The sequence below is a fragment of the Poecilia reticulata genome, linkage group LG3 (genome assembly GCF_000633615.1).
Source record: "Poecilia reticulata strain Guanapo linkage group LG3, Guppy_female_1.0+MT, whole genome shotgun sequence".
NCBI lineage: Eukaryota > Metazoa > Chordata > Actinopteri > Cyprinodontiformes > Poeciliidae > Poecilia > Poecilia reticulata.
The window spans coordinates 22555000-22577346 of record NC_024333.1 but is presented as its reverse complement, the minus strand read 5'-3'; the positions used below and the strand labels follow the sequence as shown (position 1 = coordinate 22577346).

The window sequence follows — 22347 nt, the reverse complement described above, 5'->3', positions numbered from 1 at the left end:
CAGGATGCTTGTATTGTTTACTTGCCAATGCGTTTGTGCTGCATGTCAGACTGTCTTAAGGCATTAACTAAAGCTGTTCTTTGCTTTTTTTTCCTGTCAAATAATATTTTTCTTCTCCCCATTTTAAACTTTTAACATACTTCCTTCTCCTGTGTTTGATGAACTTTGTCTTTGGCCCCCTTAATTTTGGTAACTTGGTAGACCCGGAAAAGCGCAAGCGAAGTCCCACAGACAGTTCTGGCAGCCCGGGGAGTAAAGAGAGTCCTTCTGGTCGTATGGAGACAGCCAGACCTCAGGGCCTCCTGAATATCCCCCAGCTGCAGCTGCCTCACCACACCACGGGCAGAGGAGCCCGCCATTTTGATACCCGAAGTCTGAACGAGGAGAACTTTATTGCCTCGATTGGTGTGTACACCACTCAAGCCTGGTTGCATGTGCACTGTAACCCCCCTCCTTCCCCTGCCCCCCACCGTACAAGCTCATCAACCTTAAACCTCCCCACCCTACTTCCAGCCGTCTCAGTGAAAGATCCCCCAGACAACAACCAACAGGTGTTATTATATTCCACACACTTTAACTGAAATTACTGTTGATAATCACATAGGATGGCTAACAAGCTGAAATTTTATATTAAAATTGTTTAAATTAAATTAAAGATGTATAATAAATTAGTTTTGAAGTGTCTGGAATATTCATCCTGTTTCCAGCCTGGACTGTGTGTGTTTGTGACCTTTTCCTTAAACATCCGTGAAGCTGTTTTCCTCCCCTTCGGGGTTCTGTTGTTGGCCTATTAGCACCTTGAATGCATGTGGTTGTTTTGTTCTTGCAGTGTGAAAATCTGCAGTAGGGGACAAGGGGAAAGTAGAGTTATACACATCGATGGTCAAATCGGTGTTCATCTGAGCCTTTACTGCAGGTTTCTTCAAGGTGTGCTGTAGAAAATGAACAAAAAACAAAACAGCTCCTTTTACTATCAGCATGGAGGGTGGAAACAAAACTCCCCAGTAAACAGTCCCAGTATATAGAAAATTCCTACAACAGACTTGTTTTTTGGGCATATAGTCCTTGATTTTTCAAATAAAATTCTGGGTCTGTCTACAGGGGACTCCTCTCAGTTCGTCCACCCACACCTCTCCTACCCTCACCCCTTTTTCTACCTGTTAGAAGTTGCACCTTCAATTCTACAGAATGCTGTGAGACTTGCATCTCAGCTTCTGCAACTACTCCATTCCACTCACTGGCTATCAACATCATCCCACGCTCTTTTTCCCAATCAGCCTCCTCGTTTTCACCTTTGCTCTGGAAAGCCAGACACATGCGATGGATGAACGTAGACGATCAGAGCCAAAGCTCTGTAACAGCACTGTGTGGCTCTCCAGGACTCTGTGTGGAGAGCTTGGGGTGTTTTGTAATGTTACCTAAGTAGCTGTTGCATAACAAATCCAATATAGCCCTATAACATTTGTTTTTTATATAATTTTGTCCTAAATGAATCAACACTACATGCCAACATTACAAAACACCTTCTTTTAGAAAGTAAAGCATTATAATGCTTATTTTGTTTTGAGTTTGGTTTTAATGCTCACCCACCATACATGCCTTTTCAACCAGCTCTCTGACTCTCTCTCTGTCTTTCTCTCCTTGCTTGCAATGCATCTTGGGTAGAATTGTGGAGCAAGCACCAGGATAAGCAAAAAGCTATGGAAAAACAACAGAGTAAGAGACTTTTCACACACCAAAAAAAAAAAAAAACCTAACTTAAAAACTGGGGTGTTAAAGTGATTTTTTTTTCAACCCCCTTTGCACTTATTTTTATTTTTTTTTACCTCTTCCCTCACTCGTGTATATTTTTATCCGTGAAACTAACCAGCAATAATCGAGATCTGAATGGACAACCCCTCCCCAAATTAGGGGTTATAGTGTCAATGTGTTTTAAATATTTGAGTATAAATTAAAAGTTGAAGTTGGATAGGCTGAGGTCATCTTATTTTAATTATTCCAAAAGAGTAAAAATGCATGTCACACTGTTAATATTTGTATTTGTAAAAGCAAAAAAAGGTGAAAAACATACCTCATCCTTCTATTTGACAATTATGCACAACTTGTGTTTTCATTATATAAGGCTAAAAACAAAATATGATGAAGAGTAAAAGTTAAAATCTTTAGGATTGTTGGACTAGCTGACATAAAAATGAGAGAAGCTTACTCTAACATTTATTGGCTTAAGCTGAAGCAAAGTGTATTGTTTTATCATGTTTTTCTTTTTCCTCTCTTGCAATCATGCATCTAGATGAGCAGAAATGAATACCTGCTGCCCTGTCCTGCTCTTTTTAACTGTACTTTTTTCCAGTTTCAAGTGACTTGCTGTAACATTACAGCCAACTTCCCACAGTTTTCTGATGCATTATGAATCGCTTTGCCAAAGTTAAATGTCACAAAAAAGTGAGAACTACACGGACCTCTATGGATGTACGTGTCGCCACATGTCCACCTACAAAGATAACAGGCACACTTGAAACAGAAAATGTCTCCTTTACCGACCATGAGTTTGTCTGCATGCCTAACTGCCTGTGTCTGTTTGTGGGATTTTGGTGTAAATTGGGCCACATTTGCAACACTGATTGAAAAATAATGTCTCGCTCTTGCAGTTTTGTTTTCATTTGTAATGTTTTCCGAATTGCAATGTTTTCTGCTTTCTGTGCTTGCCTCTGTCTTCTCTCTCTGTCCTGTTAAGATGATCTTACTCTGAACCAGAGTAACTTGCACAGGAAGTTTTGAATTTTTTTTTACGAAACAAGCTTCCTATTCTGTATAATTAGTAAAGAAAAATGCCTCCCTACACTTTAAAGCTAGTAGCAGCTTATATATTGGAAATGAAAGGTTTTTCTCAAACTTCATAAAGCTATTGTAATTGAGTGTGCAGGGTACACACATAGTGAGATGTCTAAACGCCTTTGTCCCTTCAAAGGGATGTAGTGTCAGGGCTACTATGCTGTGCAGGCTTTGAGTGAGGCGGCCTTCTGTAAGGTAAGAACATCATGAGGCCACATGTGAAAACAGGCTGATAATTAGATGTAATTTGCAGGGGCTGAAGGGGCAAAGCAGCATCGCCCGCAGGTGACTGACGCAGAGGAGAAGAAATCACAGATCAGTGCTGATAGTGGACTCAGTGTCGCATCTGGTTCTCAGGTTTGTCCTATAATTACTGCTGTGTGAAAAGATATTAGTGATAATAAAATCTTGGATGTAATTTGTTTTGTTTGTTGTTATAGTACATTGAACTGTTTTACTTTGAGATTATAATTATAACCTAAGTGCACCTTATTTGGAGAGAGAGTTCACATTCTGCGACAGCTAATCAACTTTTTTTTTTCATTCCTTGTATAGAAGAGCGACACGGAGTCTGTAACCAGTTCAGAGCCGCCGATCCTCACGAGGAGCACCAGCCAGGACTCAGAGGCCAGCACAGTGGTAGGGCACGGCCAACTCGGATGACTTGCACTTTATTTATTCTTTTTTTTTTGTTTGTTTTTTTTCCAGCTGGTCAACAGGAGTGCGCCCATCATTCATCCAAAAATACATGACATGAGCCACTTTGTTTTATTTTAAATAATCATATTTTCCAACTGCTGTTTCAATAATGTGTCGTATTGATTATTACTACAGTAACAATGCTGTCTGCATTGTGTATTTTGATATAGGCTTGAGCAGAAAAAAACCTAGAAAAAAAAGACTTTCACTATATACTTAAATAGTTTTTTTAGAATTTTATTTTTTTGTGACCGGAAATATTGTTAACCAGCCTTAGGTGCTGTATTTTAGCCTGCTGACACAGTGTTGAGCAACAGGTGGGGGAGGGACAGCCCTGCTCTGTACTCCCATCAACCCAGAATAGACTCGGGACTTTTTGGCCCTTTTTGGCTTTTTGGCTCTCGATTAAACTGTATGGTATGAAAGATGTTAACGGCTACATTTCGATAAACCTTAATACTGATAACTGGCACATGCCTGTGAATGAACTGTAATAATTACTAAATCCTCTTCTTTAATATAGTTCCAAAATGCCATTTTTACTGTTTATAGATTGTATCCAAAATATTGAATTTATTTTAAATTTAGCATATGGAATAAATTTAGGAATTGTTCGTTTTCTGTAACCTCAAAAATGAGACATGATGCTTTTGTGGTATAAGAATAATCCACTGTATGTTGAATTAATTCCTTAATGTAGGTAAGGAAAATAAGTTTGAATTTTCAGATGGCTCATGTAATTAGAAAATATGCAAAACTCCCAAAGACACAGAGCTACAGTTTCATTAATAAAAAGCTCTAATAAAATGGAAAATACTGTGTTCTATTTACCTTTACTGCATTAAGTGAACAGTGAATGTAAACATTCAAAAGTCTACGTGTGAAACCTTTATTCATACTCTGAATTTTAACATTTTAGATTAGCAATAGCTCTGGTGAGACCCTGGGAGCCGACAGTGACCTGAGCAGCACAGCAGGAGATGGTCTTGGAGGGAGAGCTGCTCCTCATTTGAATCAGTCCAGAGGAACTCTGTCTGACAGCGAGATTGAAACCAATCCAGCCACAAGCTCAGTCTTTGTAAGTAAAAAAAATAACAAAAAAAACTTCCATATACTCTAAAGAATACTGATTGGTTAAAATCCTCTCTGAGTCCTTAAACCTTGTTACTGCCATGTAGAATAGTTGTCCAAATAAATTTTCTCTTGTAAGTGCAAGCTGACATTGGACATAAATTTTGTTTTTCTTTTATTAAATATAAACGTTGCAAGTACTAAATTTGCCGACTGCCAAAATTTTTTATAAAATAAAATTTTTGTCGTGATAATTTTAGCAAAGCAAACTTGTGATCATTGTGCTTGCAGTTTGACAAACCTGGTCCTTCTTCCATAGGGAAAAACTCACACTCTTAAACCAGGTGCAAAAGATCCTTTACCTGCAATAGTCAAAGGGCCTCCAGTTCAACCGATGGAGGACATCAGTATGAGGATTTATCTGTTTGAAGGTTTGCTGGGTAGGTGCTGCTCTCTTGATATCTGTTTGCTCTGTAAACTTGCTCTACAGACGATTAGATCATCTGATGTTTCATGTCTATTGAAACAGCTCTGTTTCCTTTGAGTTTAAATTGTTATGCTTTGTTGACATTGTGCATTTGACTTGTATATTTTTTTTTACATGTATTTTTTAAGGTTTTACTAAATTACCACAGGTATACTCATTTTATTTAGGTGGATGCAAGTGAACAAGATGCTTTGAACTCATATTTTAGTAAACATTGTTCAGCTCTATAACAGTTAAAATCTGCATTGGTAGAATATTACCGGACCATTTCCTGAGTCCTGAATTGTGTTTAAAATGCAAAATACTTGAAGGATTAATGTAGTTCTGTCAACACAAACTCCAGTTCTATTATCTGTCCTTGTCTGTGAAAATGTCTGATGCAAACTTGAAGCTTTGAAGCGGTGTGTTAAAAATCACGCTCTGTATTAATCCTTGTCATGTTTCTGTGGTGTGCATCTCGGCTCGCTCAGCTCTCGTTTTTTGCCATTAAACCCACTCACACCTCTTTGCCTAACCCCGGTGCTGCTCTCGCTGCTTTTTTCTCTTTTCCTGCTGCTCATGGGAAATTTCTCCAGGGCGGGATAAGAGCTCCGTTTGGGATCAGCTAGAGGATGCGGCCATGGAAACCTTTTCTCTAAGTAGGGCTGATCTCTTGCCTTTGCCCCTTTTTTGTTATGTGTGTGTTGTGCTGGTGGAGTGTGTTTCTTTGCTTAGCTCATCTAGCTCTGTTCAGTCTTTTGATGTGATGAGAGCTTTACCTGTTCTTTAGTGAGGTGTAGATCTGTGCAAATAAGGGTGGGAAAATGTTTTTTTTTATATCAAAACAGAAAAAAAAGTCTCACATCTACCATCTTTCTGTATATATTGGCTACACACAGATTGTTTTATTTGCAGTCCCTTTTCACTCATTTATTGATTTATGTAGTGCTTTACAAAAGTCAGAGAGCTGAAATTCTTCACAAAGACCAATAATAAACAAAGGGGAAAAAAAGCTAGAAATCTGGAATAAAATGTCCCATTTCTATCTATGCAATTATTAAAAGCCTTCCTGATTAAAAAGACCTGAAACTTTGTTCTAAAAAGACCCAAGTCAGTCATTGAGGGTAGGTCCAGATGAATCTGATTTCAGTCTGGATGTCTTGTGTTCCTCAAATTAGAATTGTAAAAGAAATATACATATGTTTAGGAATTTTCTATTGAAGTTGGCATACGATTTGAGTTGAACCAAGTGAGCAGCTGAAGAAGATTTGCTTACTTGAGAAAAAAACTGTTTTCAGGTAAGGAGCGCTCCACCCTTTGGGATCAGGTGCAGTTCTGGGAGGACGCCTTCTTAGATGCTGTGATGTTGGAGCGTGAAGGAATGGGGATGGACCAGGGACCTCAGGAAATGATTGAAAGGTTATTTTTTCACCATCTAAATGTGAGTTTTAAAACTGTTTTAAGAATCCCTCTGTCTTTCGTAATAACTCAGATACTTGTCACTTGGAGAGCACGATCGCAAGCGTCTGGAGGACGATGAGGACAGGCTCTTGGCCACCCTTCTACACAACATGATTGCTTACATGCTGATGATGAAAGTATGACAGCCTATTGCTCTGTTTAAGCAGCTGTAGTTTTATATTTTTCTTTCCTTGAGATGAGTGGACCAGCATGTAAATGTTTTTTGTTGATTTAGGTGACCAAAAATGACGTCAGGAAGAAAGTGAGACGTTTGATGGGCAAATCTCACATCGGACTCACATACAGCCAAGAGATCAATGAGATACTGGACAAATTGGCCAACATGGTGAATATATTGTCCACTTTTTTCATTTGACCTCTTAGTTTTTTGTAATTGATTTTTACCAATCCTATGTAGAATGGTCGTGAGCTGTCCATCAGGCCCAGTGGAAGTCGTCACATCAAGAAACAAACATTTGTTGTTCATGCTGGCACTGATACAACAGGAGACATCTTTTTTATGGAGGTAGGAAAAGGCTTTCATCAGTGCTGCATATATCATGCTCTGTTCTTGTTTTTGCACTAACAAACGTTCACCAATGTTTAAAGGTTTGTGATGACTGCATAGTCCTGCGCAGCAACATCGGTACGGTTTATGAGCGCTGGTGGTACGAGAAGCTCATCAACATGACGTATTGCCCCAAGACCAAGGTGTTGTGTCTGTGGAGACGTAACGGCCAAGAGACACAGCTCAACAAGTTCTATACCAAAAAGGTCTGCAACTGTGCATCTTGTGCTTCTGCAAACTTTAGGAAGAAGTTGTTTAAAAATGAAAGTAACTTTCCTCTGTTTGTTTCAGTGTCGCGAGCTCTACTACTGTGTCAAAGACAGCATGGAGAGAGCCGCAGCAAGACAGCAAAGCATTAAACCAGGTTGCTACCTTTGAAATGACTGAGGCTCAGTCTGTTTCCAACTCTTATTTTGACATTTAATTGATATCCTCTTGTTTATATAAATTAAAACAAGAGGATATCCAGCATGATGGAGCACCTTGCCATAAAGCAAATAACTGATACTTTTATTCATAAAATTCTGAATTAGAATTTTATTATTCTAATTAATTCATTCTAATCATTAATTAATTTTTATAATTAGAATGGAAAAAAAAAACACTACTGCAGACTTAAAAACCCCCCATCAATTTAGGTAGTTTTCATATTCATCAGAAGTGAAGGCATGAAAAAAGTGGAAAATATTTTCTCAGTCTATCCATCCATTCACTTATTTCCTTGCAGGTAATGCATGTTTGTATTTGAACTTTAAAGGAGACATATTTTGAAAAATTCACATTTTGTATGTTTTTGTTCTTCGATTTGGGTCTCAGCTGCTTCTAAAAACAGCCCAAGGGCTTAAAAAATCCATACAGCAATTTTCTGACATTAAGACTACGTCTTTTGGTGTCCAAAAAACCAAGTGTTTGCAAACCTCCCAGTTGTTAAGTCACATTTTACAGGCACTGTGCCCTTACCTAGCAACCCAAGTGGAGCTCCAGCACATTTGGTCAGCTGGTTTTACCATTGTATGTGCTGCACAGTGTCTGTTGGAAAAGTGTTTTGTTGTTTTCGTTCCATTCAGAAACCACTTGCGTTCTTAGTGGTTCTGCAGGCGGATGTACTCTTGTGTAGTTGCACATTTGTGTGCAGTTGTTTTTACATGTGAATCTAATGTTGAGTTGGGGGGCGTGGCCAGCATAATCTTATTTGGATTTAAAGTGACAAGAGGCTCTAAAGTAGCTCATTCTGAAAAGAGCTCAAAATAGGCAGAACTGAGCAAACTAAAGTCTTATCATTAAGAAGGATTTTGTGCACGAAAGTTAATGAACATGTTCTGTATCGCCCATAGACCTGTCCTCTCCTGTTGAAGGAAGCATACTAGGTCACCTTTAAAAGTTATCTGATGAGGACTGAACTCTGCATTTGAGCCTGGAAATGTGTGAAATTTCACATTAGAAAAAACCCCCCGTCTGATCCTTGTGGTTAGAAAACCGCTCTCCATCCTTATCCTCAGGCCCAGAGCTTGGCGGTGAATTCCCCGTCCAGGACATGAAAACCGGTGAAGGTGGACTGCTTCAGGTTACGCTGGAAGGAATCAACCTGAAGTTCATGCACAGCCAGGTAGGAGGCCATTACCACAGCAGAGAAACTGCCTCTCATCTCGCATAAGGGCATGAGAATAAAAACAATTACTCATGATGGCTCAGACTTCATCACGTCCTTCTGTTCCCATCTCTCCTTGTCTTTCCCGTTTGCCTTTGTAGCATTTCTTGTCATCCCGTGACGTCTTCCTCTATTGTCATTAAAAATTTTGATAAAAAACGTGACGTGTAGTACTACTGATTTCAACGTATTTGATTGGCTGGTCCTGACGTGCGTTTTCCTCTAGAGGAAGAATTTCTGTTTGTGCTTTTGCTTTTTTGGATTAGCTCTTTTTTTTGTGTGTTTATGCATGCTTGACGTTCTCTAAAAAATGTTAACACATCCCGCCTCGCTGGTTTCCTTCGACATCTGTGGTGCTCAGACCTCATGTTCATTTACTGTGTGGGAGGAAACGATGTGTTAATGTGTGTGTTGTGCAACAGTGATTAGACAGATGACCTTAAGCAAAGACTTTTCATTAATAATTGGCTATATTATAATAGCAACTTTTCATTTTAAGTTTGGACCCTTGAACATTGTCATGTGTCGTCTTCACGTCTGTGCGGGCAGCGGCAGTCTTGGCTTGTGTATTTTCTTAGCTGATTAGAGTGCAGACTAGTTTCATTTGATGCAAAGACCTGAAAGCTTAGGATCCAAATAAGGTCAAGAGACATTTTTTACATTTTTACATTTTTGACATCATCATCTCAAAGAAGACAACTGTTATCAACTTGATGCACATTTTGTCCAACTGCATTTTTTTCTCCCGCTTTGGAACTCTTGATTATCTTTCTGTCCCGTATCTTATTAGAATGAAACGGAAGAAACTTTTTACTGTCACAAAATGTAGAAGGCAAACTCTCCCCAATGGCAGAATGATCATAGCAGGCCAGTTCTACTGATCGCTCCGTAACTAGGTGCAAAGGAGATGATGAAACAGAAAATTTACATTTGTTTTGCTCAAGCAAATTACTGAAGAAAATATATCTGCAAACATATGTGCAGTATATATTTTTTCTTTTAAATTTTCTGCCCCAAAGACATTTTTTGAGTTTTTTATTTAATGTTTGGTCTTCAAAGCCCAAAATTTAAACCCTTTTTTTTCACTTGTGTGTCACAGCATTTATTTCTGCTGATAAATCTGTGTGGAGGGCAGTTCGTTTTCATGCATTAGGCAGCAGTGTAGTTGACTCCAAGGTTGAACTAAACTGACAGATCATTCTGTGGCTTATAAATCAAAGTGGAACCAAACATGAACATGTCGATATGGACGTTTAACAAAGATCCTTTTTTCATATTTTGACATGCCACAACCAGAAACTTCACTGTATTTTACTGGAATTTTTTTTGTGATAAACAAACGCATAGTAGTGTATATTTGTGACCTGAAAGACATTCTTTTTTTTTTTTTTTCACAAATAAAAATCTGACAATTGTTGGTGCGTAGGATTAAGTCTCTTTTGTTCTGTTGCTTTTAAATAAAATCCAGTGCAACCAGTTGCCTTCAGAAGCCACCTAATTGGTTTCTTCATGCAATGTGGCTTCTTCATGCAGGGATCACATTCATGTAATGTGATCCCTGAGTCTGAGCTGCTGGGATTGAAGACTGGGAAGATTTAAGACTCCAGATGTGCAAAGCTGGTGAAGACATAACCTAAAAGACTTGCAGTAATTTCCTCAAAAGGTGGTTCTACACAGGGATTACAGAGAAATGCTCACCACAATTTTCAGTTATTTATTTGTGAGAAATTGGTATCCTTTACCTTCCACTCTATGAGTATGCACTTCCATACTCTCAATCACATAAAATTCCAATACAATACCATGATGTTTGTGGTTTTTAGATGACAAAAGTGACATCCATTAAGTACATTTACAAGAGCTGTGTAAACACTATTAAAGTTTCTATCTCCTCTTTTGATTTTTTTTTTCAGGCTCTTGGCCTGAATTTTTTCTTTCCAAAGATTAAATTTATATGCTGCTGTGGACGGTAACAATTTCAAGTCAAACACATTTTTCTTAAAAAGGATTATCTGATGGGAGATTGGTGTAGATAGAAGCTTACATTTGGACTCAGTTTTTCTTGTGTGTTTTGTCAAGTGTTTTTTTTGTTTTGTTTTTTCCCACTGCTCAGAGTTGAGCTAAGATGACTTGTTCTGAGGTGATGTCAGAGGTGACATCCTTCATGCTAGTGGGATTAGCGGTCTGCCCTCATGTTACCTGTTCTGCTGTTGTGAGTGAGTTGTGTTGGTGCCAGCCGTTGTTGCTGGAGGAGGAGGCATGGAGGGCTCTGGGGGACTGAGATGTTTTAAAATCCAGGAAATCAAAGGTGAATCAATTTCTCAACACTCTAGTCAAACTTTATTCCTTTTTCCCTTATTCCTATTTGCTAGCTCTTGTGGTTGAATCTTCTTGTGGTGTTTTTTTCTCTTTTTTTTTTTAAATCATTGGCTCTCAGATTCTTGATTTGAATCTTTACGAGGCTCCTGCAGATAGATAGCGCCCTCTCGGAGTGTCGTCGAGTATTTGTGCTCTTCTGTCCGATAATAATCCAAACCATTTCTCTCCCATGCTCTCTCCCCCTGCAAGGAGCGGAAGGTACACAACCTCTGCTGTGTTTGCTTATTAGCAGTTACATCTTATTGGGTTCCTTTTGTTTCCTCTACCTGTTTCTCTTTCTTTCTTTTTTTTTTTTTATTGTCGTAGTGTATGGCAAGTCTAATTTTGTGTCCTTGTCTCCATTTTGTATAAAACTTCCATGTATGCATCATATGGGCCATATTGCCATTATAAATTCTTCTTGTATATAACCACACGTTTCATACGTCTGATGCACTTCATTGACTAAATGAGTTACTCTGACTTACTGTTGAGCAGACTAAATGCATTTCTTCCCATTCCCCATGTATGCGTTTGACCATGGAAACTTCTCATAGTGTGTTTCTTTTCTTTTGGTAGCTGTGAAGCGCTTGCATTTCATGTGTAGTTGTTTTTATTTTACCTTTCATACTGAATGAAACGAGTTTAACACGGTTAATTTCTTTTAATTTCTAAATATGAAGTGTTTACTCTTCATCCGGTGTTGTTGAGTTAATAATGTTCTGTCTTGTTTTTGTTTGTTTTTGTTTGTTTTTAGGTTTTCATAGAGCTGAGTCACATTAAAAAGTGCAATACAGTGAAGGGAGTCTTTGTCCTGGAGGAATTTGGTAATTACACCATCTATTGATTCTAGGCCTGTACTCGGCACGGCAGTAACTCAGCTTCATGGCAAATTCTCTGACGAGAGTTTGGATCGGCTTGCTAAATTGAATCCTCATTCTGTTTTAGGAAGGCTGAGGTTTTGATGTCTGCATGTGGGGAAGAGGGCATCAAATTTTATAGAGGATGTAGTTTTCAGTTACAGAGTAGAGTCAGAGTAACACTTGATGTAGTTGATAAGAAGGAATAGTGTGTGAAGATGTTTCTTCTGCTGTCTTCCACTGAATGTTTATATTTACAATCAAGGCAGGCGTCTTTAAAAAAAACCCTTAACATTTCTTTATAACCAGTTTTAAAACCGTTTCCATATTTTTCAATTCCCTAAATGTGTCATATTACCTTTAAAATTAATATAATTACGCGAAATGTAACACTGAATGGAAGCAGCAGGAAATCTCATTATTTTACTTGCAAAATCTGGAGTAGCACTGATTGGACGATAACTGGCTGATATCGACTTTTCTAGTCTGCCAATTTTATTTCAGATTTCAGACTAAAACTACCTTTGGAAAACTTACTTAAATTAACTTAATTACTAAAAACAAATTAATTGTTGTATTTAGTTCTTATTCATCTCTTCCTTGCAATTTCACTGTTTTTACGTGTAGATTTTATTAAAGTTATGCGATAAGCTTCCTAACAGTTATTAATGGCTATACCCAACTGTTTAAATCTGTTTTAATGGCAAACCTTGTTAAATAATTCCTTTTTCTGTGAAGAAAGTTTTACTGGATAACTGAAAAGCGTTTTAGTTCCCCAAGTTTAAATGTAGGTGTTTTATCTCTTTGCTACCTGCAACTTTGTCAAAGCATAACACCTCGATCTCTCAGTATGAATTACAACACAAACAAATTGATAAGATGAGCTATAAATCTAAATCAGATTCAAAAATGTATTATCCCGTAATTTAATCAACAATCAGAACAGATCCAGGTAAAATTGGTTGTATCACTGATAAATGTTGCTGAGCATTCAGTTCCATAATCAAGAGGACTAAATTACTTTGCAGTTAAAATGTAGCTTTAATAAAGATTCAGATTCTGAAGTAAAGAGAATCTTTACTTCAGAATCTGAGACGCAGGATTAAACTTTACATTAAAGTCCATATCAAGCTGGCGAGTGTACTGCACTGTATGGAGGAAAACCGACACATCAAAGCTGCTGTGAATTGGTGAATTACAATCAGAAGAACAGCAAAAACGTACACAGAAGATCAAAGACTTTTAAAGCACTTCTGAGCTGCGTTATGACACTATAAACGGCTGTAGAAAAGATACATCTGGCACCTAATTATTGTTGAAGTCAAGGTGAAAGAAAGTTTAATCAGTGTTTTTTTTATTTTTTTATAGGATCAGCTGATAGTAAACCAGATCAATCTTTGGTGTGCATTAATATTTATGGATAAAAACGTAAAACTGACGCGCTTAGTTGCTGATTTATAAAGTGACCTACTTTGTCTAAAACAGAAAAAATACTAGATGACTCATTGTGATTTCAGCAGATGGATGAATCATGAGGCATGTTTCCTGTGGCTGTTGGTAGACAGAGGGATGCTAGCAGCTTAGTGAAGTTGCCGTCATTCATTTTCATACAGCCTGAGATGTTCCTCTGCAGACGCTTGTGAATTCTCCACCACAAGCTGGTAGAAAGCACACTCTGATCTGAGGCTTTACCGCCACAATTTGATTACCATAAGTGAGCGAAGGCAAACAACTCCAGCATACAGAAGATTTCTTTGTTTCTTAGCAGCACCGTCTCTGCAGCAAAAGAAGCAGTCGACGTTGCCACAGCAACTCGTGCAGTCTAACCAATAAAACATAAGCAGCAGATAAATCAGTCTTTAATTTCAGTGAACTCCATACACGCAGGAAAAAGTCACATGTTTCAATAAATAATTTATTTTTATTAGATTTTATTACAATTTTTAAAGCATGGGACAATAAATCTATAATCTTAATTTACATTTATTTAAAAAAAAAAGTTTTTCAGAATAATAAATCTGAGATAAAATAAAAATTGTTTTACACCTATGATGGTCTCTATGTCCAGACAGTCGTGATCAACAGTTGGATTAGTTACAGCTCTGTTTATTTATGCAAGCTGGAGTTAAAACTGATGACTCAGTTCTGACAGAGCAGCACAGAAGAATCACAGGAGGTAGAAGTTGGATGTCTGGCTGAGTTACTGTCATGCCTCTGTGCTGCTTTTGTAATGTTGCCCTCATCTTTGCCACTATGAAAACCTTCATTCTCCAGCAGGTAAAGTGTTGCCACCTTTCTTCTTCAAAAAATCCCCCAAACTAGATTAATGCTGATTATTTTTTTATTCCATTTTCCATCACTGCGCTGATTATTTTTCACCTTCTTTGTATAAATAAGTATTCCTCTCCTTCATTCATCACTTGCTTTTTTCTTCTTCTTTTTTTTTTGCTTTGAACATCCATCTTGACATTTTTCCTCATGTGGTCGTCGTTTGCTGAATGTCCGCCTCAGTATCTCAACCAGTTGGGATCTCAGGTGGGACGGCTGCTTTACGGGGGTTGATTCCAAGGGATTTAGCATTTCCAAAATCCCCCGACATCTGTCCAGATCTCAGCCTCTTCATCTCTGCTCTGGGTTCACAGTTACTAATGAAAAGTCAGTCTGTCCTCTGGGCAGGGTCTTAGCATCTTCTAGCTGCTCCTCTGTGGCGGCAGGTCACAGGGGGAAAAGGGTTAGAAAAAGGAGGTCGTCTTTCTATTTATTTCTTTTCGAATCGTTCAAATCTTATAACCTCTACAGTCTGTTATAAGAAACGTGTGTGTTTTATTTGTCCATTTAGTGGGCCATGAATGTGTCACCAGCAGCCTGTTTGTCATTTCGACACCAGCTGCTTCTCTTTGAAAAGTAGCGAAGAGCAAAACATAATTTTCCCAAACAGTGCTCTCTTGTCCTTGGCTTGAACTCTGTAAATTTATTCACAAGCTTTCTGACTGTTACGGTGTAACTTCTTGGTCCACTTCCCATTGTACACATAATTGAAATTCCAACCCTGTAACTTCCCGAAGCTCTCAATCATGAACTCATCCAATTTCCTGCTGCCTTTGAATTCTTTGTTTTGTCTCTTGCACCGACATAGTTCCTGAAACTAAAGAAGTGGTGATCCACAAGTACAAGACCCCCATGGTGAGTCCTCTTGTTCTGTCTTTAATCAGAGCTAGAAAGCTTTTTGCCGTTGTTTGAAGCATAAACTCCCTCTGCCTGGAGTATTTTAGGATGCATTGTGACTAAATATGGTGATGACTCAGCTGGCGTCGGTATGGTGATTAGTTTGTCATGTATGACTCATACATGACAAACTATGAGACTATGAGACATACATGTCAACTATGTGTCATAGTTGACATGTATGTCTCATCATTGGATTGTCCTAAACAATCCAATTGTTTAGGACAAAGTAGTGCAATTTGGCAGGTTTTTTTTTTGGTAAAGTTTTTTTTTATATGCGAGTAAAAGCCTGAGATATTATCAGGTTTTCAAAAATCCCCAGAAATAGTTAGTGAAATTATTACATTAAGATGAAGAAACATCTAAAGAAACTGATGAAATATATAATATTAATACAGTACCTTGCAAAAATATTGGTTCCTTTTAAATGTTTGCAATAAAACTATAAAACATATTGAGAAAATTTTCTAATTAAATTGGGGTGGAAAGTTTTTTTTTTTTTTTTTTTTTTTTTTTACATTTATCAATTAAAAATCAAAGTTTGTAAACTTGTCTGAAAACATCAGTTTTTATGTCTTGCAACACAAATTTAATTGGACTTGGATCTACTCTTGGAGCTCAACTCCGATTTTAGCTGAAGTTCGATGTGTTTTTTTAAGTTATTAATTTTTGCATCCCGAAATTACTAGCAGTTGATGAAAGTGCACAGCTGAAGGGATTGAGGGTTTTAATTCTTAGAAGTCTGCTTCTGTTCCCTAATGAGTGCAGAGCACTTTGCGTAATCTCTGCTTTTAGGCCACTCTTGGGAAGTTTACTCATGGTCTTATATTTCTTGCGTTCCTACATGACCTGCCTGATCCTGGATTTAAACTCCAAGATGGCCTTGTAACTTTTTCCAGTTTGAGCAACATCAGTAACTCTTTCCCCACAGGATCATAAAAGCTTTTACTGTGTGCCGTATTAAATTTTGCACAAACCTGCAGTAAAGCAACGTTCAAGGTTCAAATGCTTTTGAATATGAGCAGCTAAGATAGCTTTGCATGATGCATGACATTTTATTTGACCTATGGAGTTTCTCCTTTAATAAAAAAATGCATATCTAATATTACTGAAATTTGCTGTATTATTCTGTATCATGCATCTGCAGAGCCTCTTAATGGGCAGTATTATGTACAATTGACATTTCCTTCATTAGAAACATACCTAGATGTTGCTTTGATTCTTTCATGCATGTTTGAGAAATCATTTAATCTCCCATGGCAACCATTCACCTGTGCGTTTTGCCCGGGTGGACCCAGCACTGCCTTCGAGGCGCAGCTCCTCCTCAGAGCTGCCGTCTCCAAGCTTACAAGCTTCGTCCTCAAAGAGCACTCCCACCCCACGACTCCCCAACTCTGCTCCTTCAGACTAGTCAGCAGCAATTAGCAAATACCTGATGGAACTGTGCATCAGCTGACCTCGATACAAGCTACTTCTCAGTGCAACACTGGTAAAAAACGTTAAAGGGTTAATGGAGACGATGGCTTCCTGATGGAGTTTCAGAAAGAGCAGGAGTTTTAGAGACAAGGAGATAAACTGCTAAGTAAACATTCTTTTACATCATATCTGGTATATTTAGTATTTTTATAACAACTAAAGTTAACACGGTTACTTGCTGTGCTATAAAATGGCACTAAGTACCTGAAAATACATAATACTGCTCCTTTAAGGACTTTAAATGGTGCATTTCCTGTTTTAGTGTTTGATGTCCGTTTACTTTAATGGGTTTAACTTATTACTGGTTCTGTTTCCTGTATAATTCGCCTCTGTTCCCCTCTGCAGGCACATCAGATCTGTTACTCTGTCCTCTGCCTCTTCTCCTACGTGGCGGCTGTGAAGGGGAAGGAAGCGGAAGGAAAACCCAAGCTGCTCTCACCAAGACCCCTTCCTAGCTAGTCAACACCTCCTGCTCCCCTGCCCCCTCCCAGCCTCCTTCCTCATCCTCGGTGTGCCTCTCTACTTGAACTTCATCTCTCTTTAACCAGACAATCCCCAAATTTAAATCTAAGCACACAATCCCTGCTCCCCCTCCCTCCTCCTGTGTAAATATGAGCCTGTGATCCTTTTTAGATCCAGTTGTGTTAGACATGTTTGGTCCTTGATGTCGTGTAAATAACTCCAAACATTCTCCGTTGTCGTCCTGATGTTCCGAACCCAACTAGTTCCACATTTGCTTGCTCTTTGGAGTCGGAGAAGCAATTTGTCAGCTCTGTGTGAAGGCCTCGGCGACGCCAGGTCTGAGCCACAGGCTGCATGCAGGTCCTGTGCTGCAGCTGCAGCAGCAGCAGCTCACCACCTCCTGCCCACCTCCATACAGCTCTGTGCTATTCTGTGACGTGTGATTACTGTAAAGTTCCAGTTTGTCCAAGTTGAATCTGGTGAAGCATCCGGGAGACCCCGTTAGAGTGCAGTGACAAAGCAGCTGCATCCTGCACTACAGCACCGCATGTAAACTCTTCTTAATGGTGTTTGGTCCTAAAATACTTTCGGTGTTCTCAGATGTGTTCTCTTGCCCACCAGGCTGAATAACTGTTCTAGTTCTGCTGTAAAACTTCTCGTCTGTGCTCCTCTGGTATTAACTGCATGTTACTATAAGGATGAAAATAAATATTATATATATATTTCTATATATAGTATTTATTTAATATATGCATTTAGACTGTACATTTCTCTGGAGAAAAAAAAAAAGTTACAAAATGTTGATTTGCTTGATGTGCAATACTTAAGAAGTAGTTAGCCATTGCCAGAGTCGGGTTCTCTTGGCTCCCACAGGGTGAAGAATGTAAGATGTTTCGTTTTTTTTTATATATATATATATATATATATATATATATATATATACATCTATTGTGTGTTTACTGAATATACAGTGTGATATGACTGGTCAAAGTGTCCTCCATGGTTAATTATCGGTCAGTCACAAGACAGAAAACTGAACAGTTCAAGGTGGTTTATCATTAAAGTTAGATTCACTTCCAACTTCAACCTGTAGACAGAACGTCCTCTGCAAGCAGAAAAATGGGTCTGCATGTAACATAAGAAAGCAGCTCTATCTGCATTATTTGAAGGTTAACATTTTTCAGAGCAAAAATTTGTTTCTTGAGTTTTGATTTGATGAACAGATTTATGGATTCACTTATGAAAAGCAGCATTTGAGAAGTGCAGCAGCAGTTTAATAATTCAAGCATAAACTAAGTTGTTTTTTAAAAAGTTTAATAAGCAGATTTTACTTCCCCAATTTTCCATTTTTAGTTGTTTCTTGCTTTAGTTTGCACATTTCACCTGCTTTATTATTATGCTTGTAATAGCACTAAAACAAACAAAGATGCATCACATTCCTTGGTAGAAATAGTTTTGAATCCAACAGAAACTGCAGGAACTACAAGATTTTCATAATTTATACCAAGCATGTCCCCAACTTATTTTTGCTTAGACTTCTCTCAACCAAAATGTGTTCATGGACTGAAAATGGTGGGATTTCTTACTTTTGATGCTCTTGGCAGCAGAAAACTTGGGAACGAAACGAATGTATGAATTTATGAAGGGTTGAATTGACTTAGCTGTCCAGGCTTTACTTTATATTAATTACTTTGAAAATCTCCCAATTTAAAAAGTACAAATGATACAATTTTCTGCTAAACAGAAAATTCACTGTACATTTTTTCACCAGGAAGTGAGTTGCTGAATGTAAATGTTAAATTGTGATGAGCAGCCGACAGAAAACCTGAGGGGTTTTTGGATCATGGAAATCAAAGTCAAATCCAGAATCCAAAACTTCAGAGGTAAAGACAGAACAATGACAGAAATCCTAATTTTCTCTCAAAATGACTTTTGTAATCAGATTTCTGTCATGTGATCGACCCTTCAGACGTGTTCAAGCCAACATGTATAATCATGACCGACTCTGTGAGGAGATTTTGTCTTTAAGTTCTCTTTGTGTTCCATGACGGTGAAAAATAGGCCCATTCCACAGTGTGTGTGTATGAGTGAGTGCATGTGTGGTCACGTGGTGAACAGTTTCCTGACCAGCAATATATTGCTACAGTAATATCACTGGAAGAGCTTTTATTTTGATCCTGACATGCTTGTATTTTTAGTAACTTAACTGTGCAAGGTAGAAATTCCAGGACGTCATTGAGAAGATGACGTTTCATCTATACAACTGATCTCCGAATTCTGCTTTGCCTACAAACTTTTTTTTTGTTCTTTTTTTTTTTAATCTGGAATATTACAATTCATCTCTGTTATTGTTCTCACTGGCTGAGAAAGGGAGGGAAACAGTAAGGAGATGCCAGGTGTAAGTATTCCAGTACTTTGAGGTTAAAAAAATAAAATAAAGGTATTTATAGATTATGTACAGCTTTGGCAATATAATAAAGTTGTCCTAAATGAAGCTGTTGTGTATTTTTTTTTTTTTTTGACAAAAAACTTACATTTGTGTTTTTTGTAAGATTTATTGCAGGAACTGGTTTGACACATGGCTGTTTAACTTCACACTAAACCATTAAAAGTACAAATTGCACCACTTTGAGACCAGAGCTGCCCATAAATAAACCAAAACCAATTTCTTTCAAATTAGCTCTTATAAGAAAAAATGTGCCATATTCACTTTTCCATTTTAAAAAAACTGTACCTGTGTGAATATAGTCATGGATGTATGAGAAACATGACAGCTTGTTTACAAAGACAAAAAAATGTGCACTTTGTTGCAATTAACCTCACATCTTAGGACATTTTGTCAAAATATCTTTGTGATGCAAGGAATCATGATTTCTTTAAAAATAACAGGAAACTTTTCTTTTTTGGCAAATCAGAACAGGGAATGATGACATTTAAAAAATAATAAATTGGAGCTTATTTTTATGTGAAATACCCTGGATAGTCTATGAAGCATAGTAAGGTTAATTAAAAAAACCTAACTACGTTAGGTTAGGTTTAAAAAAGAAAAAAAAAACTAAAGGCACCTTTTAGATCTACTAACAAGGCGTATTTGTCGTTGCATTGTTGTGTTGCACAAGTTTCAGGCTTCAAACTGAATATTAAATATGCTTTGCTTTTAGCTTGCTATCTAATATTTCAACATCTTGATTCTGTCAGCACTTTTTAAGACTTTATTTGAAGGGGTGTGCATAAAACTGACATGACACTCATAAACATGACACCTGTCGTGAACATAAAGGAGTTTTATGAATGTTTATGACGGTTGTCATGAAGTGTCATTCAGTAAATAATGACACTTTTAATGCAAAGTTGCATTAAAAGTCCATTAAAAGTGCCAACTTTGCATGATTTTTTAAATTATAATTTAATACAAAGTTGGGATTTTTTATTTACTTTCAATGCAACTTTTAGAGCAACTTTGCGTTAAAAGTGTCATTATTTACTGAATGACACTTCATGACAACTATCAAACATTCATAAAGACTTCTTTATGTTAATGACAGATGTTATGTCATGTTTTTGACAGTGTCATGTCAGTTTTATGCACACCCTTTCAAATAGTGTTGCCAACCAATGTGTAGTTTTAATAGAATTTTCAGATCCTAGAAGAGGCTTTAAGTCTTTCTATGTAAATGTGACCTTTTGTCCGACGCTCACGCGTCCCCGTGGACATTTCTGCGGACAATCCGGAGACGAGACATCACTTCGTCCCAGTCCAAGTAGGCACCCTCCAAGTGTCGCAGCCTGTCTGGCCTGCTGATGTAGCTCTTCCTGCCGTGCAGCAGACGCCAGTTGTCAAAGGTCACAATGTCACCTGGAATAAAACACGCAGGATCAGACATGAGCGTTTGCTGTTGATCTGAGATGGTATTGTGCAGGTAATGTATAACACAAACCAGAAAGGCTAAACGTCAAGAAGCTTAAGGTCAGGCATCATTTAAAGTTCAAGACACAGCAGAAACAAATCTGGTTTTATCCATCTAATAATGAGAATCTGGCTGAAGATTTTTATTTATTTATTTTTTTATTGGAGGAAAGTCCTTCAGTGAATACAGAGGACACAGAGGTTACCAATGGGTTGGACGTTTACTACTTGAAATAATGCTGTGGGAGCCAACAGATCCATCCTGCTGCACATTAATGTCCTGAATCTCAGCTGCTAGATGCAGCGCAGATGCATGTCATGGCTTTTGCTAGACATTGGTAACTTGATTTGGCCAACTGTGACAGAGACGGCAGTGACGTTTTAATGTCACCGTGACCTTAACGATGACAAAGATGTTGTTCACCATGTTTACGACAAGCTGCAGTAGCCTGCAGAACAACGTCCTTCTCTCTGAAAACACACTGCCCTTGCTTTTTGTAAATCATTACAGAATGTTGATTACAACACAAACTTTAATTCATTTTCCTAAGATTTCTTGATAAATAAAGGTGGAATAATGAATGGAGGTGCATATTTTTTTAGCTATTTGAAAAGTGTGGTGTCCCTCTGGACACCACAATTATGCCCAAGTCCAGAACTAATCTTTACTTTATTCTTTCTCCAATTAGGCTGTCGAGTATATTTGATGCCCACAGCTTTTGTTATTTTTTTATAGGTACTAGCGTTGTATTTATACATCTTTTTTTTTTTTCCACAGAATTCATGATTTTGGTTAGTAGATGAATGTTTCGAGATAAATGTATGGCCCTGTAGGCTACAAATAAATTCTCCATTGGGATCAATAAAGTCTCATTCTGAAACTGAATCTTTCAATGATCTATTTTGTGTTTATCAGGTAAATAAAGTATAGGCAAACTTTTCATTTTCAAAGGGACCCACTGACCTGGCTTCATGGTGTAGGTGACCACGTTTTCCGGCCTGTTCATGATGTCCACATAGGCCCTCAGGGCTCTATAGAAGGGCTGGACCTGATGTAAGGGGAGGTCCAGCACAGAGTCTCTGGTGGCGTTGTTGTAGTTGATTTTTGTGACTTTTCCCTCGGAGTCAACGCTGATTAGAGATATTACAGAAGGACATGATTAGACTTTGGTGAGTTTCAATGTTTGGAGCTGAAACAATTTTCTTCCAGGACGCTATTTAACTTAAACTCTAATGTTTTTAAACATCCTGTTTTATACCTATAAAATGTAGAGCTGCAGCTGCCAAATATTTTAATAATCTATTGATTATTCT

The 22347-nt window shown here is 37.9% G+C and overlaps 2 protein-coding genes across 30 annotated transcripts in view; one reads left to right on the top strand and one right to left on the bottom strand.

Moving 5' to 3' along the window:
• madd (MAP-kinase activating death domain) overlaps positions 1 to 20134 on the top strand; it is a 51288-nt gene extending 31154 nt beyond the window's left edge. For 11 of the 29 annotated variants that reach the window (XM_008405661.2, XM_017303954.1, XM_008405663.2 and 8 more), the window contains 18 exons: positions 202 to 405; positions 1666 to 1716; positions 3086 to 3189; positions 3388 to 3471; positions 4451 to 4609; positions 4922 to 5042; positions 5665 to 5727; positions 6367 to 6487; positions 6561 to 6666; positions 6765 to 6875; positions 6948 to 7055; positions 7139 to 7303; positions 7389 to 7461; positions 8597 to 8703; positions 11314 to 11322; positions 11861 to 11930; positions 15100 to 15146; positions 17010 to 20134. In XM_008405661.2, the coding sequence (XP_008403883.1) occupies positions 202 to 405; positions 1666 to 1716; positions 3086 to 3189; positions 3388 to 3471; positions 4451 to 4609; positions 4922 to 5042; positions 5665 to 5727; positions 6367 to 6487; positions 6561 to 6666; positions 6765 to 6875; positions 6948 to 7055; positions 7139 to 7303; positions 7389 to 7461; positions 8597 to 8703; positions 11314 to 11322; positions 11861 to 11930; positions 15100 to 15146; positions 17010 to 17123 (1817 nt within the window). In that variant the 3' untranslated portion in view covers positions 17124 to 20134. Of the gene's footprint in view, positions 1 to 201; positions 406 to 1665; positions 1717 to 3085; positions 3190 to 3387; positions 3472 to 4450; positions 4610 to 4921; positions 5043 to 5664; positions 5728 to 6366; positions 6488 to 6560; positions 6667 to 6764; positions 6876 to 6947; positions 7056 to 7138; positions 7304 to 7388; positions 7462 to 8596; positions 8704 to 11313; positions 11323 to 11860; positions 11931 to 15099; positions 15147 to 17009 lie in introns of those variants that run through there. The other 18 variants (XM_017303955.1, XM_008405674.2, XM_017303969.1 and 15 more) reach the window with 10 other exon arrangements.
• A 642-nt stretch (positions 20135 to 20776) lies between these two features.
• bbox1 (butyrobetaine (gamma), 2-oxoglutarate dioxygenase (gamma-butyrobetaine hydroxylase) 1) overlaps positions 20777 to 22347 on the bottom strand; it is a 57773-nt gene continuing 56202 nt past the window's right edge. Inside the window, exons 8-9 of the mRNA XM_008405679.2 lie at positions 21998 to 22164; positions 20777 to 20982 (exon numbers count right to left, since the gene is read on the bottom strand). Coding sequence (XP_008403901.1) covers positions 20822 to 20982; positions 21998 to 22164 — 328 coding nt within the window. The 3' untranslated portion in view covers positions 20777 to 20821. The remainder of the gene's footprint in view (positions 20983 to 21997; positions 22165 to 22347) is intronic.